This window comes from Antedon mediterranea, chromosome 9, assembly GCF_964355755.1.
Source record: "Antedon mediterranea chromosome 9, ecAntMedi1.1, whole genome shotgun sequence".
In the NCBI taxonomy this organism is placed as follows: Eukaryota; Metazoa; Echinodermata; class Crinoidea; order Comatulida; family Antedonidae; genus Antedon; species Antedon mediterranea.
In genome coordinates, this window is record NC_092678.1 from 19303108 (window position 1) to 19322773 (window position 19666).

Sequence of the window (19666 nt, forward strand, 5' to 3'; positions counted from 1 at the left end):
AAAATCCAAACCTCCCTAATATTTATTAGCTCTTAACCAGATTACCACTTTAAAATGGTCTTACACAAATAACAGATCAGAATTTACCCAATAGACGTGTTACATGCATCATACCAATCTATCCCTCGCTATTTCTGCACATTTCCAAGTCGAGTAACTTGATACAAACAAACGGACAACAGCGGTTGATTTCAATATAGCAATGCTTCATGTGGTGCCAAGGACGATACAATAATTATTATAGGTATAGGTATATATATATATATATGTATGTATGTATAGAGGCACTTGATAAATTAAAATATATATATATATATCTTATTTTCGGAGGCGCTTGACCTATTACAACATATGACAAATGTTTCTATTCTACCTTATTTGTGATAGCTGTATTTGTTGAAACTATTGCGATATGAGACAAGGTAAATAAATATTGAAGGCTCTAAATATTTCGTTTATACAAGATATATATTCAAGTGACGTGAAATGATTGATGGTACAAAATATCTTTTTTTATTAGTATTATTTATAAAATCTGCGCATGCGTAAGTAGGCCTACAATCGTCAAACGAAAACAGTAACTGAATGGTATCGAAACACGGAGAATAGATAAATGTGCGCAGAATAATTATGAAGACAAAAGGTAAATTTTAAGTTATATTTAAATTTTTTTAAATAATCCTCTGATCACCAAATTGTATTGACTAATATTAGGCATAGGTCATAGGACATGGGTTTGGTTTAATAGAAGTGTGTGTGTGTGTGTGTTTGTCCAACCAATGACGACCTTATGTCCTCAATCATGAGGAAGTTTAACAAAAAGTATAAGTAAAAAGTGTCATACATTGGACCTTCTTTTAAAAAGTAACAGACAGCATGTTATAGAACACTATAGCAAGATTATATAAACGGTAAAATAGCTAAGATAAACACAGTAAACAAAGATCCCTTTGAACTTGTCGAACGGGAACACTTGTTTTCTTCAACAATTTCATTCTGAATGTCAATCAAATTGTCCAAACTTTTCGTCTCAACATAACCATATCGTCTCATCTATAAGAAACATATTATAAGTTATAATGCAATTGTGCCAAATAAGTTTTTAGATAGCGAGGTTTCATTTTCTACGGGGTGGAGACATTTATTTTACCACGCAAACGCAGAGTGTTGACTGGTAAATATTCTGTATACAAAGATCTATTAATAGCAACAATTGATTAAATCAGGCATAGCGTCTACTTTCATCATATTCATCATTTTAGAAAATCTTTAAACACATTATTATTATTAACAGGTTTTAGTTTTATGAAATCAGAAGGGAAAATTTCGCTAATTGCAGTCATAGAATTTCATTTTAAGTATATCCCTCATGTAAACTGTATATAAACATTATAAGCATACCTCCTCTACAAATTCATCCTCGTGAAATGCATTGTGACCAGAATGGTTTGTACAGCAAGACATACGGGGCGCTTCTTTCCACCACTTTCCTAAAATATCCACTCTTTCCGTTGTCCAATCTAACTTTTGTAAAGCTTCACTGAAGCTTTTGATGTTCCTAACATTAAGAAAACGGGAAGGAAAATGCTATTATGATAACTTATTACCATATTAAGCGCTAATTTAATGTATTCAATTGTTTTTTTTATTTTTATACAAAAATGCAGCTTACAATATAATTCTCCTAGTCTAGGTTCTATAATCCGTAAAACGATAATCGTGCACATATGGCGCGTCATATTAGTTTCGGGCAAAAATATATCAAAAAGTGAGGATTCGCTGCGTGAGGCTCGTAAAGAAATATTAACTTGAAAAAGACAATAACTAGACTTGGGCTAACTCTATTTACCTCCTAATGTAAAAAGCAAGCCTTCTTTTGTATTTCGTATCTAACTTTATTATGCTACTTGCCATAACTCTGTTAATTTCACGGCCGGTAGAGTGTTCAATTATTATTTACTAACATACTATAGTCGATAAAACTACAACGTAAGAATCTGCATCGAAAAGCATTGTGGGATAGAATCGGGGTGTTTTAAGTCATGAATTAGCACGCCCTCTACATATTAGAAAGGTAAAACATTGTCTGTAATGTAGAGGAGATAGACATACGGGACATTTCGACCCAGTACTTCCAATACAGTAATATATTATTTTCAATGCAAAATTGACAGACAGGAGGTTTTTGTGTATAGGTTTTCTGATAGTATGTAGGCCACGCCTAGTAAGTACAAATTCATACATACAAAAACATTCATCTGTACTGACTGGTAGATAATTGGATCATTCAAGCGGGGTTCTTCTTTTTAAAAAGTACAAACAAATTCTTTTTACAGTGCTCAAATATTACTCACTTTGTGACACCTAAATTAAGATTTTCTTCTAAAGTACTTGGCTGTGGAATACTGTAACATTTTCCAGCATTAGCTTTTGGATAGTAAAATAAGAAAGCAAGGCACATTTCTTCCGATGTCGCCAATCCTCCCTAAAAAATTGCAATACGGTATTTGTTTTAATTTTATTATCTAGCAAACGTTGTTTACTAGGTTACAGCCAGCGATTCCTCTTGGTATTCGTCAACAGAATAACATTTTGGCACAGATGGCATTTTATACATAATAGTTTCGTGAGCTCACTGCTACTAAAAATAGATTAAACCTTCTTTATGTTTTTGTCATACTCACATAAGTAACATTTGTTCTGCCCATTGTATTATATGTACACTCTACTAATAGATCATCTTCCTGCACAGTTATATGAAATGAGATCAGTAAAGTAAGATAATTTATTAAGACTTACTTGCAAAAATTATATTCATAAATACATTTTATAATTCTCAGAATTAATAAGTTCTGTCTGTCTCTGCTACACTACCAAACTCTATGTAAAGTGATGTTCCCATATATGGACACGATGTTTTCACATCACTACCATATTAGGCACATCACATATTTTTTGTAAACTAGTTTGAAAGTGTAGAAAGAGCTACAGCAATAAATAAAGTTACCAAAAAGCGTATGATAATGTCATTATAATTTATATTTATATTGTTACTACATGTGTTATTGTTTATTGTAAATGTTTATTCTTATGGTGTTTTTATCCTTAAGGGCCACAATGGAAATAAGTTTGACCTTTGGTTACTTTTTTGTGTTACCCTGAATTCATTCTTTGTATTTTTTTTTTTATGTTGTGTTATTTTATGAATTCGAATAAAGAAATGAAAATGAAAAAATGTCGTGTAGGTTCTATGCTGTTTTCTAAAACTTAATTATTAGTATAAATATACATATTATGGCACAAGTCTAAACATCATCATACAATATCTAAAAAAACTAAAACCAACTATATAAAACTCAACATAATTGTATTAGGCCTACCTTTTTTGAACAAGAAAATAATGTTACATTACCGGTTTTACTATCCAAGGCTCTTTTAGGTAACGGATTTCTTGAAGATCAAAGTCGTAGGTGGAATCTTTTGAAATTTCTCCAATGTATTTTCCGTTTCTATAATGTGTGGCACGAATTCCAACTCCTGTAAAACAAGTAATTGTGTACAATTGTGGCATTTTATCATACTGTTTCGTTGACATTGATAGTTTGATGAAAATTTTAAAAACATTGTAGTATTTATAAATACTTTTTTTTAAATATCTAAATAACGTTGGTAAGGTAATCAACTGGATAGTTAAAAAAAGGGTTAGAAGAGAGGAGGGACGAGAAGAGAAGAGAATAGAAAGAATGAGAAGGGAAGGAGTAAACTTAGAGGAAAAGGGAGAAAAGAGGGTACAAGAGGAGAAGAGGGATGAGAAGAGCTTAGAAGAGAGGAGAGATGGGTAAGATGAAAGGAGTACTTAGAAGAGAGGATAACTGAGGAGAGAGGAGAGGTGAGTGGAGAGGAGATGAGAGGTGAGAATAGAGGAGGGATGAAAGGTGAGAAGAAAAGAGGATGAGAAGAGAATGGATGAGAGGAAATAAGAGGAAGGATGAATAGATGAGAAGGAATGATAGGTGGGGTGAAAAGAGAAGAGAGTTGTGAGAAGTGAGAATGAATGAGAAGATAATTCAGGGAGATTAGAAGAAAAAAATGGGTAAACAGAAAAAAATTGATGAGAGAAAGCTGTTGGAAGAGAGGAGAGGTGAAAACAGAGGAAAGTTTAGAAGAGGTAATGGGTGATGTTTGATGGTACTGCGACATGTAGTTTGCGTACGAAGAAAAACAACAAACCTGCTAAATGTGCATGGAGAAAAACACCAAATATCTTCATGTCGCCTTCTGTAAGTAGCTACAATATAAAAGTAGGTTTTTTGGATAATTTAAAAAAAAAACTAACAGAAAACATGAAATAATAAGTGATCGCAATATCTACCTCTTTTAAACACCTTGTAGTACAGGCTCCGTAGACTGGAAAAGCATCTTGTTTTGGTGGGATTGGAAAAAATTTTGAAGTTGACACACCTACCGTCAGCATACTTGAATCATACTGCTGGATATTAGACGTGTAATAAATTCGAACACCAGAGTTATCGTAAACTCCTAAAACCAAACAAAGAGTAAAAATATCTCAGAAAGATGGTTCCCATCAATATTCCTCTGACGTCAATTACTGAATACTGAATACTGAAATGCTTTATTTGTCCATCATCATCATAAAATAACAACAGAAATTCTTCTTGAAGATTGACAATTATTAGTAAAATAATAAATAGATATACAATAAAATATATTATGTACACACACATAATTGCACAAAAAAATATAAGTTATGAAACAAAAAAATTAAAAACAAAAACAAAATGTATTTGTACTTTATTAAAACACTGGCTTCCTACAATAGAATAACGTTTACTGGTATCTCGTACTTGCAATGCTGTTTATTCATTACCTCATTCTAAAACGTAATGATGTGCACGCATAAATAAATGTAACTAGCGCCATAATAGGATACTGCATAACATATTGTAACTAGCGCCATCATAGAATACAGCATAACAGATTGTAACAGTGCCATCATAGAATACAGCATAACAGAATGTAACCAGTGCCATCATAGAATACAGCATAACAGATTGTAACTAGTGCCATCATAAAATAAAGCATAACACAATGTAACTAGAGCTATCATAGAATACAGCATAACAGATTGTTACTAGTGCCATCACAGAATAGAGCATAATAGATTGTAACTAGTGCCATCATAGAATACAGCATAACAGATTGTAATTAGTGCCATCATAGAATACAGCATGACAGATTGTGACCAGCGTCCCAGAATACATATTAACAATATTCAGTGGCGGATCTGCATTTATAGAAGGTCCATAGGTTCTTTGCTATCCGTGAGACATAAAAATATATTCAACAATTTATTCAAACTCAATGAAAAACGATGTATTACCTTTACGTAACTGTGCATTATTGTAGTGAATTGTAAGTTGCAAAAACTTGACTGGATCTTCTCCAGCTATTTTATAACCAACGTTTTCTGGAAACTCTAAAGGCTGAATAAATACACTTGTTGTTAGCCACTAATTCAACCATTGACAAAAAAACAAGAACATTAGGTACAGTTCCTTTTCAATAACTTAAACCGAGACAGTTATTTTGAAGAAAACCATACGTTAACAGATTATTCTAGTGAAGTCAGTCATTGGAAAACAACAAGATTTTAGTACGAAAGCAATGACTTACCCCTCCCCCGACAGCCCATGCATAAATCATTTTAGAACACGCACTGTACTTATACATAGCATCAAAGTAGTGCAAACTCCTATTGCCAGTGATGTTTGTAAGTCCGTAGCATTCTTTTAGAACTAAATGATGAACGATTCCTTCATTACCAGGCTGAACGATAGGCTCAATCTACAAGAAATGTCGGTCAAATATATGTAAGTGTATTTAAACGAAACATTTCTCATTAGAATAATCAGTAAAATGATTAGTCTTTTGAAACACGCTCTAAAAAATAGAATTGAACTTTGATATCTTCATCAGTGCTGTCATTCCCCTGACCCATGTAATGATAATTATTATTCTTACCCGAATTACATGATGCGGTGTTGCAAGTTCGGGTATTTCACGGTGATTAGCCCAATATGTAGTGGCGGTATCTTCTGGTACAAGGACCTGAAAACATATACAGTAATCAAATAAGTTTCCGTGAGTGGGATGAAAGGGAAGTTATGGTTTGTGGAGAGATTGTCTCTGCTAGGGAAATAGTGGTGTTATATATACTAGAAGTATTTCGTATTTGTTTGTTTGTGGAAAGAACAATTGCCTTCATCATATTTCCAGAAGTCAATAACACAACCAGTCAAATCTGAAGAAATTTCATCTGCATGTATGTATACTTACATTGTCCATTAAAATATCAAAACTCTCAGTGCCTTCCGGTAACTCGTTTACTTTTGACGAACCAACGTCAATAATTACCACAGACTTAACACCCCGCCGTTGAGGGCCATGGTATGCTGCCGTTGTTCTTTCGGGATCATCTGGATGGTACGACCAGATTACCCTAACTGTATCAGACTTGGAAATAAAAAAAAATCATTAAGTAGTCTGAAAAATATTTGAAATGTAAAGCTAGTAATTTACATAAATGTGATCGCGTGTTCCTAGTAATTTGCATAAAATGATGCGTGTTTCTATTAATTTGCATAAAGTTGATTGCGTGTTCCTAGTCATTTACGTAAAGGTGATTTATTTAGTGTTTATTTGAGTTCGTAACCTTTTGTTAAAATAATAAATGTGTTGGTCAAAATGCAATAATGCATTCGAGTTGTTGTTTTATTGGCCATTGATGGTAACGGAAACTCCCCAACAAAGTATAAGAATTCACGTGACGAGATTAACAGTAGATCCACAAGTCTTGTTACCAGAACTTGGAATAAATAGGTTAAAGTCCATGCCTTTAATACAAATACATATAATTTTCATGATACTAAGCTATATACTATACGATTTTAAATAAAAAGACCCTTTAAGTAAAAAGTGAATAGCACATACTTACAGTTATATCGTAATCATTGACGTCACAGGTAACCAATTTTCGCTGGTAGCCTATTGTTGTTAGACCATCTGCTTCACTTCCGTATAACATCTCGTAATCCTCTAGTGTATCAACTTTAGGTTCTTCGTTACCAATGCCATGTCGATCCTTAAATTACAATCTTTAGTTCGTAAAACTATAATTATGTAAAGATGATATAAAAAGCTCTGTCTACACTACCAAACTTTATGTGATAAAAAAAATGTGATGTGCCCATAATGGATATGATGATGTGTCATATCATTTGGGCACATCACACTTTTTTGTCAAACTAGTTTGATAGAGTGTAAGCATTATTTGGAAAGCAATAAAGACATACATAATAGAAGGAATACTCTTTATTTAATATATACTTACAGAACATGCCTATTGATTTGTAAGAAATGTTAACTTTGTAAAATGTTATACCATAAGTAACCTTCTCGGAAATACAGGGCACAACCAGTGGAAAGAAATCGTTCCCTTACCGAAATGAATGGTGTACCATCAACAACCCAAGCCATCATGATGTCGGCTCCTTTCATTCCTCCATTACTGTTAAGCCCAATCCCAACGTATCCAGTTGTATTCGCACGAACCTCGAATATAATTGTATCATCTTCAACATTCCAAAATAATTGAACGTTTTCCTCGCTATCAAGAAACACGTTGTGATTAAACGTTTTGTCACCGAAAACGCGTAGAGCGCAGAGCAAAAAAAGTAGAATACGCGTACGCGGCATTATCGGTAAAAATATCAACGAAAACTGCAGGACTGGACAATTATGTACAAGTGCGTGATTTTTTACAGTGTGCAATGTTATACGCTTGGATTAATCATGATAATCTAGATAAGATACTTCCGATACTGTTTTTTACATTACACGTTTTAAGAATATAGGCATGCATTGTTGCCGATGGGTGATCCTAAACCGGAAACGTTAGATTCATGGAATTATCATCAGGTTCATATCTTGGCTTTATTTGTCTGTCTTGGAGTTCCGATTTAGCCCATAACGTCCGAAGGCTGTATTCTTGAACACATTGGTAACTTCCCTAATATGTTCAGCTATCTAAATGTCGCCTAATTAAAAGTACACCTTAGATTTAAGATTATTAAACCTTCTTATGGAGTAATGCTAGGCTAGTCAAGTTAAAACGAATAATAACCAAATATTGTCTAAGTTGATACATGGAGTTGACTCCATGGTTGATAGTTCCCGAATCTACTTTGACGCTTCGGAAGTTCATGATATTATGACACACTTTACTATAGTGTTTAGTGCCATAGTCATGAGAAAAAGTGGACGTCCGGTGGTTGTTGCAAAAAAAGGGGACATTCTGTATGTGGATCACAGGGTTCTTAAAGGCCTCTGTGAAAAGGTTACTATACCTTATTTCATAAATTATTTGCTGAATTTTGTTTTCACGATATTAAAAATATGAATTTCGGTATGTATTTACCATTTTATAGGGACGCTTTTTTTCTTCTGTAACAGGACTTACATTTTACTTCGCGTCTTTGCAAACGTGGTATTAAGATGACGAACCGGCTTAATAATATGTTACACAATATATACCAAACGTTTCGAAGACCAGACTTATTAGGCCAGGCATATTAGACCAGACATATCGAACCAACCAAAGGGTGTCCGGTATTGAAAGAGTTTACTGTAGTACAGTCGTATACAAAAAGTATTTTAACGATATTTTTTTGCAAACTTTAACCGTGCTATTACCTTTTTATGTTATTGCTAATCAACATTACAATTTTAAAAAGTAGGCCCCTATTATGTTTAATGTGGGTTTTATGTAAAATAATGCAAGTTTCTATTGTTTATCTGATATATCAATAAAAACATTTTTTGATTTTTGTATTATTCTCATTTAATAATTGGTGGTTCTGTGCTAATATTATCTCTACAACGTTCAATATTACCAGGTTTTCTAAACTACAAAATGGCAAACGCTAGAATAACACAGAAAACAACGATAAAGAAAGATCCATTTTAACGGATGTACTGAGAACATTTGTCTTCTTCTACAATTCCATTCTGAATGTCAATCAAATTCTCCAAACTTTTCGTCTCAAGTTATTTGAAATGGTACATTCCAATTACAAAGGCTTCGAGTACCACGTGGTGCGGTTCATGACAACTCATCGTCACCGTCTTTATTATGTAACAGCACTGTATGTGTGCATTTACACTATATTTGGCGAAGTTAAACCTTTTTGACAGGACCAAAATATTTTTTTAAAGGCTGTACACACCAGGACTAGTTCTATGATGAAAAATTTCAGATTTATTTTGTTTTATGTAGGAAAATGTGTATCTTTTTGTCGACGCGTCGATCATTATCGAACCCACGACCTTCAGATCACTAGCCTGGCGTTCATAGGCCTACCTCTCTAGAACACAAAGCTTGCGCTGATGGCTACGGGTTAGATTCGCGCCCAAATAAGCAGCTGGTACTTCACCAGGATTGCAATTGTTTGTATTTGTAGAGTAGTTTCGCGTCAGGATGTGCCGAGTAATTGGTAAGATGTTTTGCCCTACTCTGGCATAATTTATACTTTATATTAAGTACATTGATAATAAAAACACAACTAGTGTAAATGGTCTTTAAAACGAAGTAGATATTTTTACCACATCGTGGCAAAGCATGGAGCATTTACTTACAAGCAGGAAAATTAAGGAAAGGAAGTAGAGAGATAGACAACGAGTCTGCATGCAATGATTCTTAAAGGTTGTGAACTATATACAATGTTTCCAGGACAGGAATGCAATTATACTATACAATCTTAACCCGGAGACATCAATCAATACCGATAATCACTCAATTATAGCAGCTTACAGTTAGTTCTCAAATAAAAACAAATTTCTTTTTCTGAAATAATACATAATTAATAAAAAAAAAAAAGAGGGACCCCACTGGAAGCTTAAGCTTTAAAATGTGGGGTCTAGGCAACATAAGTATGATAAGAAACATGTAAAAAAAAACAATGATAATGAACAAAAAAAGGCATTTAACTTAACGAATGCAGTCGCTACCGACATTACGTGGTCGATTCACCATGCCTTAATTACAAAAACAATACAAAAGAATACCTTTATTTAACTCTTTGTTTTCTTCCATGGTTTAACGGATAACTTGGTTAGATAGAACTTCGTCACTATTATTGTATATGCATTTCAAGGGTTGAATAGTATAATATAGATAGGGATACATGATGTTACGATCAAAGGCCTACAATGTAGAACTACTTGATGATGGTCCACAAAATATGAAAAGGAGTATGCTTTTTACTACTTGCAGATAAAGGAATGAATGGTATGGAACGCAACAAACACCTGTTTACAAATCATGTCTCTTTTTTGCTCAGACAACACAGGTTGATTGCGCCTGCTCAATTTGCCTTTAGTGATTGGCTCTGTCTAAGAACATGGAAAACAGTATCATTTGTCCATGTTAAGAATGTAAATCAAGATTAACTTTCAGAACAGTCTGCGGCTTTCATAAAAAGATTGTAGGCCTATATCTACTTAGAATTTTCAGATTGTTGACTTTATTGATGATCGTTTACACCCACTGGATGATTCGGCTTTATGTATTCTTTCTCCCTTGAAACGTTTTACGTCATTCCGACATTACGCTTTCCACAATGTTCTGTTTTTTTTTTTGCGGGATGGTTTGTTATTGTACTAAAGTTTTCCTTTTCAATTTTTTTTAATTTGGTTTTTCTTTTGGTCTTCCTGGTGGCCTTTTTACTGTCCTTCCCGTTTGTTTCATTTGTTTAATTGGCAGTTCATCTGGTAGTCTAGTCATGTGTTCATATCATTTTAATCTGCTTCGTTTTACTCCATTCTTTTTGTTTTGTTATCCTGTATATTTTCGCGTTCTATTTGATATTCATTATCTTTCGCAGCATTTTCCTGAAATATATCTATGATATCCTTTATTATTTTGTTGAGTACACAGTTTCCTGTTATATAACAATACTAGCTATAGGTCTATGCATCAAACCATCTGCATTTCACATCTGGTATGGACATTGTTTTGTGTTTTAGCGATGATTTTAATTTATTATATGCCATAGCTGCTAGTGACTTGTTTTTGTTTTAATGTCTTTTTCTGCCGAGGTACTTGCATTCTTCCCATTTATTTTCTGTGTTTCTTGGAAAATTGAATTTATAATTTCACTCTTCCCTGGTAAAATAAAACTAACACACTGCAATACTTTATTTCAGAATATACAGGATTTTAATGAGAACTCCATACCTGTATAGAAGTTAACAATACTTATGTTAAGTGACAGTTTTTTGTTTGTTTATCATTTGAACCACTATTCATCATAAAGAAGATGTTTCTACATCGAAATGGTAAAAATGTGACAGATTTAAAACTAACAATATCTTAATAACTGTAATAACACTTGGCCTTTGATGTAATGCCATTTTAAGGGACCAAACTGCGTCTAACTAAACGCACACATCAAAGCTTTACTTAGTAGGCCTAGAATTTCATCGTGGCTTACAATTCAAAACACCATATAGGCTATTTCATATATCACGTGTTTAAATCCACGCAATGTGATTGGGTAATAATCAATCTACAGTTTCCCACCTTCACTTCCCTTGCGGTAAACACACCGCGGCAATAAATATTATAAGCTAAGCCTATTTTGTATATCATTGTATACGTGCATGCCCGTAGCCTACGTAGCAATCTGGTGAAACATAGTTTCGAGAGCCTAATACTAAAAAACGTTAAATTGCAATAGTGTTGTACAATCCATATAACTATATACCTATATAGTATAGCACATCAGGGAAGAGTTAAATTACATTAGTTAGTAATTTAACTCTTCCCTGAGCACATGCTGTAGTAAAAACCAAATTCAGTGTTACAAAACGACAAATAGAAATCCGTTTCAGTTTCGTTAGATTTTAAAGCCGTAACAGTTGAAATGATTAAATTAGCACGTGGCGAGGTTTGATTATGGCGCGCTTTTCGACATCGCCGTTTCTTTATTATGGTCACATTTAGTTAATATGACGTAGTATTATAATTTCGGGTAAATTATGTTAAAAATAAAATAAATTAAAAATGTCAAAAGTTAATGGCGCTCGTGTATGTATGTGAACAATGCTAGGTTAATCCACCCCATGTGGCCAGGTGCCTATTTTTGGTATATACTTAAATCATTTATAGTAGTACCACTGGGCTTACGTTTGATGTAAATATATCTGAATTCTTAATAACCAATTTGTTTTTATATTAAAATAAAGGCAATGAAGTAGGGCCTATAATATAGAATAAAAGTTCGAGTGCCACAATTTGCATGAAGAAAGGGTAGGCCTATTGTGCCTAGAAATGGTAAAGTAACAAAAACCAATTACAATAAAACACACGTTATCTCCATTTTACAACAACCAATTTAAAATGTTCACATAAAATTAACGTCTATTTTGAAAATAGGACTTTTAACATCGAAAAAAAGACATAGTGTAGATCTTATTCACACAGTCAGCCCAGGATTTGCGTATCGTGCGAGTCTGGCTTACACTTCGGAGTTTTTCTAGGCAGTGTGAAACGGGCACACTTTTCTACTTTAGGTAATAAACCAGACATCTAAAAACAAAACTATTACTTCTCAGATTTTGATAGCTTTGCAGTTCCAACTCACTGCAAACCATTGTCCTAAACCAAACGTTCTTTGTCTAAGCATTAAGAAAAATAATATTTTAGATAATTCCCTACTTGGTTTAATTTTCCGGTTTTTATTTTCAAATCGGAAAAAAATGACGTGCAATAATAGAATGTTTTAAATTGTCACAAACTTCATATTCCAGCTTAACAAAACTAGATTATAAATATTAATAAATTAATAATGACGAGAATAAAAATATAATAATAAATCGATAAGAAAAACATATTTTTTTTGTAAATAGCCTACGTTCATACAGCGTACCAAAGTTTCATGATACGAATCTTTCTTTTAAATCTCTCTTTCAGAACACCTATTTTGGAGACGTCCCTCTTTTGGTCCCGCAGTGTCCCCTTAATACAGGTTTTACTGTAGTTGTTCGGTCGCGAATTGTCCCCTTAATAGATGTTTCTCTACTGTAATTATGAAACACTGTCCATCAACAGATGTGGGTATTATTGCAAACATATATACAGGCGTAAATCATTCAAAACTGTACAGTGATTGGCTGTGTGAACGCACTTACTGAGTGTATGTGCGACCGGTTTATAGCAAACATATTAATAACTAAAGTGAATCCGGGAATCTCGCATAATGTGACCATGGCTTTATGAGAGTGTATAATTATTGTTTAAACAAATTTGTTGCTGATTTGAAAGAAGGCAGTACCATGGAAACAACCACTATGAATCATACATTAAAAATTGATTTAACGGTTGGAAATATCTACATTATAAAAAAAAATAGTTAGAGCATTACATGAAATAAACTCAATAACTGCCTTTATAATCTCCTTGTACCTGCTCTGCGGTCGGACACATACATTCAGGGCTCTATTTAATCTTTTTCAAGCGTCCACTGGGAAAGTCAACTGTAGAATTTATTGGCCCACAATAATCTAAGGACAAACTTGGTACCTAAATGAATTGGTATACAAATGTAGCTAGGAACATTGCATTCCATATTTAAAAAAGCTGAGCCGAGCTTGAAATGCAAATCCATGTTCAAGTTTAAAGACTAATTATCACCAGGTAACCATTCAATTTATGCATACCAGGTGATTGTTGTTGTGAATCAAGTATGTTTGTTTTCTCACAATCACATGCAGCATGGAAATATTTCTACTATTTCCCAATTTTATTTTTCATTGCTTTGCGTCGCCAAAAAAAGAAAGAAAAAATTGTGTGTAAACAAACACAGAAACTTTACAAAAATGTGGATTTACTGGGACCTTTCTTTCTTGAGGGCAGCAGATTCTAGCATCAAAAGTTAGTTATGTACACTTATAAACATTTTACAAACGATTTAGTAAATTTCATTCAGTTGATATTATTACATAATGGACATGAAAACTATTCTCCAAGTTTTAAATTATTCCTGTGAGGAGTTGTGTGAATTGCTGGCTGCTGGCAGAGAATGAAAACAGCTAACGTTAAGATGATGCTGCATACATTTTGGTCCAAGCACGAGCTGTAAAAGAACGAAACAGAATCTGAAATTACAAGCTCATTTTCCAATGTCCAGTAAAACACACACAACTTGCCCATTCTTGCCAGTATATTTGGTCCCGTAATGTTTTGTTTGGCACGGTACGGTCCCTTAATGTTTTGTTTGACATGGTCCCTTAATGTTTTGTTTGGCACGGTCCCTTAATGTTTTGTTTGACACGGTCCCTTACTGTTATGCTTGACACGGTCCCTTACTGTTATGCTTGACACGGTCCCTTACTGTTTTGTTTGGCATGGTCCCTTAATGTTTTGTTTGACACAGTCCCTTAATGTTTTGTTTGACATGGTCCCTTAATGTTTTGTTTGACATGGTCCCTTAATGTTTTGTTTGCTATTGTTTCTTAATGTTTTTTTTGACACGGTCCCTTACTGTTCTGTTTGACACGGTTTCTTAATGTTTTGTTTGACACGGTCCCTTACTGTTTTGTTTGGCATGGTCCCTTAATGTTTTGTTTGACATGGTCCCTTAATGTTTTGTTTGACATGGTCCCTTAATGTTTTGTTTGCTATTGTTTCTTAATGTTTTTTTTGACACGGTCCCTTACTGTTCTGTTTGACACGGTTTCTTAATGTTTTGTTTGACACGGTCCCTTACTGTTTTGTTTGGCATGGTCCCTTAATGTTTTGTTTGACATGGTCCCTTAATGTTTTGTTTGCTATGGTTTCTTAATGGGTTTTTTGACATGGTCCCTTAATGTTTTGTTTGACATGGTCCCTTAATGTTTTGTTTGTCCTTATTCTTAATGTTTTGTTTGACACGGTTTCTTAATGTTTTGTTTGACACGGTCTCTTAATGTTTTGTTTTACATGATCCCTTAATGTTTACCTGTTTCAAGTGCTTGAGCCTCATTTGATTTCCATTTTTCAGCTACATCATTAGCAAGTGGGTCATCTGGGTTTGGTGCACTAAGTAATGCTTGAATCGATAGCAAAACTGTCCTGATTTGCAAAGCTGGGCTCCATTTATCTGAAATAATAATTATTATTATATAATTAACATATTTCACAAGTTGCACTTGTTAAATTCATGTATTAATTTCGTTGTAAAACTGATCTGACCTGAAACTGAACTACGCTATCAAACTAGTAAAGTGTGATGTATCCACATATGGTAGTGATATGCCCAAATATGGCAGTGACATGACATCATCATGTCCATATATGGGTCATTCCATCTCAGTTCACCCCAAAAAAAATGGAATTTTAAACCCTACCTCTTCCAATTTTGATGAAATTTGGTATATGGGTGATTCATAGCTATTAAAGCCAAAATTTCAAATTTTAACTTTATCGGACCAACGGTTTTCGAGATATCGCAATTTCAATTTTCGGTTTTTACGCAAAAAAGCGTGCGGCCGTCACGTTTCAAAGAGATGTATCTCGGGAACTATAGGTTCGATTTTAAAAACAAAGGTATTTTTGTAAAGGGGAGACCATAAGGAACCTAAATATACTAATTGTGTGTGTTTTATGTTAATTTTAAGTTGAATAAAACGTTGACATATATTTTGACCTTGAAATTGACCCCGTTGAACACACCCGATTTGTTGGTGACTATCACGAAAAATGTAGCCCTACGTGTCAACTACAACATATAAAAAAATTGGAGGGGTTTTTTTCTTTGTTTCCATGAAATTACAATTTGAAGTTGACATACCTCTTCCTTTTAGTGTATTTTTAGTGTCTGTCCATGCATTACTTCAATGTCAATTTGATGTATTCCAAAATTAATTACAATGATTATATAAAATTCATATAAAATCGTTGACAGATAAAAAAAAAATATATATATATACAAAGTACGAACAAAATTAACTGGAAATAAATTGTTTAAGTTCACGTTTAAAGGAAATAACATTTTCAGATTGTCGAATAATTTTAGGAATCATCAGTGATATGTAATTAAAATGATTCTAATGATCGTCGCTATGCAGTGATATGTAAACAAACAAAATAGAGGGCGACATTTACAATTTTATTTTATAAACCCCGGTGTTGCTAGGTTGGTGTGAAAGGGGTATCTCCGGAGTTTCTCGACGTTTTGAATGGTCATAAACCCTGGGGTGTCTCCGGAGATCACTCCGGAGTTTTGGTGTGAAAGGGGTATAATAGTAGTAATTTGGTTTTAAAAATTGCTTATTATTTCATAAAGATTCCATACTGGCAAACTAACCAATCAAATGGCATCGATACCAGTGTTCTTCCAATATAGAAAACAAGTCCGGCAAATTAAGCAAAGTATTAAATTATTGAGATACTATTTGTATTACTAATAAGTCAAATACTATCTATCAAATTGACAAAGTAATAGCCTTTCATTTCTCTGTGTCTATGTTTTTAATTGCTAGACCTAACCTACAGTACCACTACTAGGACTATATTTGGCGCTCATCCACTGTCACATTCCTCCCACTTATTCTCCAAACTCAATCTTCTCAAACTCTCGGACATTAACCTATCCCAGCAAGGTGTCTTTGTTTTTTTGGCCACTCACTCACTTCTCCCTTGCCATCTAAACGACCTTTTCGCTCCTAATAATACCGTTCATAAATATTATACTAGAACAAGAAATAACATATATATCCCTAACCATAACACCAATTATTTTCAACATAGCATTAGATATTCTGGACCTCTATTGTTTAACAATTTACCCCCCTCAATTTCCTGTGCTGCCAACCGCTATTCATTTAATAATAACATAAAAAATTACCTTTTGTCTCAGTACTGATCGATATGTTTGATATGGTCGTTTTTTCCATGTTCCGTGACTTGCTATCTTTATTATTCAATTGTCATCATATTCGCTATATGCCATGCAGCTGTACTTTTTTCTGTTCTTTTTTTATTTTTTATTCCAACTTTTATCTACTGGTTTTATATATATTTTGTATTTCTTTATTGTCTAATTAATTTATTTTCTTTATTTATATATTTTTTTTTTTTTTTCTTCTCTTATTTAAATATTTTGTAAAGGCAATCCCGTCACAAGATTGGTATCTTTTTGGGATTTGCCTTCGTCCATTTTCCTGTTTTATCACTTGCCATTTTGTTTTTGTTACTTTTGTCTTTTGGACGTGAATAAATGTTCCTTGAATTGAATTGAATGAACTAGATAAGTAATAAGATACTTTTCTTACACATCATAAAACTGGAAAATATAATTATAAATACCTTTAAGTATGTCTAAACAAATCCTTCCCAATTTGTCGATGTTTGGATGATATATCTTCGTCATGAATCTAACTTTTGGAGGGGACATAGGATACTCTTCAGGTAAAAATAATTCTAATTTAAAACTTCCGCCCTCAAATGGTGACTACAAAAAGAAAAAAAAACATTATTTTTTATTAATTAAATTCAGTGTATTTAAAAATACTGTAAATATAATAAATGGAAAATATAAATCCAAAGGCAAATTACTGAAAAAATGACAATGCTGTGGGTATCAGTGGCTGGATCGCAATGGAGATACAAAAAAAAAGCGCGAAAAGCTAAATCAAAACGATAAAGTAAAACACCCAGAAAAGTTAGCAGAGCTTTCGGGTAACACTAGCCCTTCATCAGTGCAATACATGAAAAATATAGATACATTTAAAATAATTATTGATCATATCAATGCAATAGATTCTCTCTTTTTTTGGGATTAAGGACAAATCCGTAGGACATTTCCTGTTAAGTAAAATATAATGTTAACGCTATGATGGGACACACCTATAAAGGAGACATTCTATTTGGTCGTGAAGGTTTCCCCATAGCAGGGTTGTTTATTTAGCAAGAATTTATTTAACAAAGATGCATTTTTTTTACTGGGGTGCATTTTTTTTTACTGGGGTGCATTTTTTCCAGTTTTCCTGCTAGTGGTTCTTACATCACTTGAAAAAGATCCATATTTAAATGAATTTGGCATTTATTTGACATGGTTGCTCTTTCTTATTAGTGTTAAATTAATTTAGTATTTTATTAATTATTTACAGTCTAAAAAATCTTACATCTTTGGGACCTGCCATTAAAACATGGAAATACCGCGCATTTGCCTCGTGTGGTTGTGCTGTAATTCCTGACACAGGTTCCGCTATCAAGCGTTGCGTTTCCTGTAAAAAAATAAGACATGTATACAGAGGGAGCTATAACATTTTGAAAAATACATTCAACAATAAAGGGTGGTATAAAAATCTTAAGATATTGGTATAAATAGTAAACATGAGTATGTGTGCGGTGGCACATTAAACAAAATTTAATATCATTTTAAATTTAATCTTATATTACAGATTGCAATTTTGTTTAAACACATGAATGATATTGGGAAGTTCCCACGATTTAACGGAAAAAGGATTTTAAACTAAGTACTTAAGGGCTCCTGGGTTGGCTTATTGTCTATGACATTTAAACTCATTTAATATTAACAATTCTAAATGACACACAATTCTTCCATACATATTCAGACATAATTTGGGCCAGTCTGCAAGGGTGTCCAGTTTAATAATTTGGGAAAAATGGACGGTACTAACCTTTATTATCCTCCTTGGTAATCCTGTCATGATAATAGTTTAAAACTGGAATGTTTATTTATAATTTCAGTGCAGTGACTAAAAAAAAAAAACGGTTTAAAGATTTGTGCAGTTCAGAAATAAGGTGGTGGTTAGGATTTGGGAGCAAATGTCACAACGCGTGCATACGTGATGTGTTGTTTGTATGTAGCCGTCGTGACGTTTTCTCCCAAACCCTTCACCATCACATACATTGTGCAATGACGTTAGTCACGAAATCAAGCTATTTGCAATAAACTAAATAATACCAGGTCAGGCTAGGCCTATGATGCCCTATACATTATGTTAATTAATATTAATTATCTAAATCAAGGCCTAGGCCTAACTAGGCTAAATTTCAATGTCCTGTAGTACATCATGCGACATTTATGATGGATGATGATGGTGATTGTGCATCATCAGACTTTTTTGCCAGCTTTTTCCCAAATTTCTTTAAAAGATATAAATACATTTTTTAAATAGCAACGAAAAGTATTAAATCTCAATAAAACGCTAGATAGCACGGGCTAAAAATACAAAGGTAATCTAGGCCTATGTGGGGTCTGCGATTGAAAAGTTCCTTACATTTTGCTATAAAGCTAGCAGGCTGGGATGGGCTGATCCCGTGTACCTACACCGTACCACCGTGTGTGTGGTTTTGTCTAAAAGGTAGGCTCGGCCTGGGCCTAAGTTTAGGCTCCCGGATACAAAATAACAATACGGAAAGAATCAATAATATTTATTATAATATTTAGTTCAACAATGCACAATTTAAAAATGTTTGTTAAAGCAATTACTCGTACAAAATAACAAAATCTTTACCTTTTTATCCACAAATTCCAGCGTACCGCGAGTGTTCCCTCTATCTTTAATTTTTTTTCACTTC

General features: G+C 33.4%; 2 protein-coding genes across 2 annotated transcripts; both read right to left on the reverse strand.

Annotated features, from left to right (window-relative positions):
* Window positions 1-332: 332 nt before the first annotated feature.
* On the reverse strand, window positions 333-7844 carry LOC140058960 (DBH-like monooxygenase protein 1 homolog). The gene is made up of 13 exons (XM_072104756.1): window positions 7522-7844; window positions 7016-7162; window positions 6358-6534; window positions 6043-6129; window positions 5695-5865; window positions 5402-5504; window positions 4373-4539; window positions 4231-4288; window positions 3413-3537; window positions 2685-2744; window positions 2355-2485; window positions 1402-1558; window positions 333-1053 (listed from the first exon to the last, which is right to left on the reverse strand). Exons 1-13 carry the CDS (start codon window positions 7774-7776, stop codon window positions 901-903), a joined length of 1791 nt encoding a protein of 596 aa, XP_071960857.1. The 5' UTR covers window positions 7777-7844; the 3' UTR covers window positions 333-900.
* A 3429-nt stretch (window positions 7845-11273) lies between these two features.
* On the reverse strand, window positions 11274-19646 carry LOC140058650 (ubiquitin-conjugating enzyme E2 N). Its single transcript, XM_072104343.1, has 6 exons — window positions 19603-19646; window positions 18763-18840; window positions 18244-18345; window positions 17426-17570; window positions 15078-15218; window positions 11274-14213 (listed from the first exon to the last, which is right to left on the reverse strand). Exons 2-6 carry the CDS (start codon window positions 18790-18792, stop codon window positions 14176-14178), a joined length of 456 nt encoding a protein of 151 aa, XP_071960444.1. The 5' UTR covers window positions 18793-18840; window positions 19603-19646; the 3' UTR covers window positions 11274-14175.
* Window positions 19647-19666: the final 20 nt, after the last annotated feature.

Coding starts and splice junctions, on each gene's coding strand:
- LOC140058960 (XM_072104756.1), bottom strand. CDS start 7,776: ATGCCGCGTACGCGTATTCTACTTTTTTTGCTCTGCGCTCTACGCGTT. Junction 7,163..7,521: donor ATGGTACACCATTCATTTCG/GTAAGGGAACGA, acceptor TTGTAATTTAAG/GATCGACATGGCATTGGTAA. Junction 4,289..4,372: donor CTACAAGGTGTTTAAAAGAG/GTAGATATTGCG, acceptor TTTATATTGTAG/CTACTTACAGAAGGCGACAT.
- LOC140058650 (XM_072104343.1), bottom strand. CDS start 18,792: ATGACAGGATTACCAAGGAGGATAATAAAG. Junction 15,219..17,425: donor TTGTTTAGACATACTTAAAG/GTATTTATAATT, acceptor TTATTATTTCAG/ATAAATGGAGCCCAGCTTTG. Junction 14,214..15,077: donor GGCTCAAGCACTTGAAACAG/GTAAACATTAAG, acceptor GTTCTTTTACAG/CTCGTGCTTGGACCAAAATG.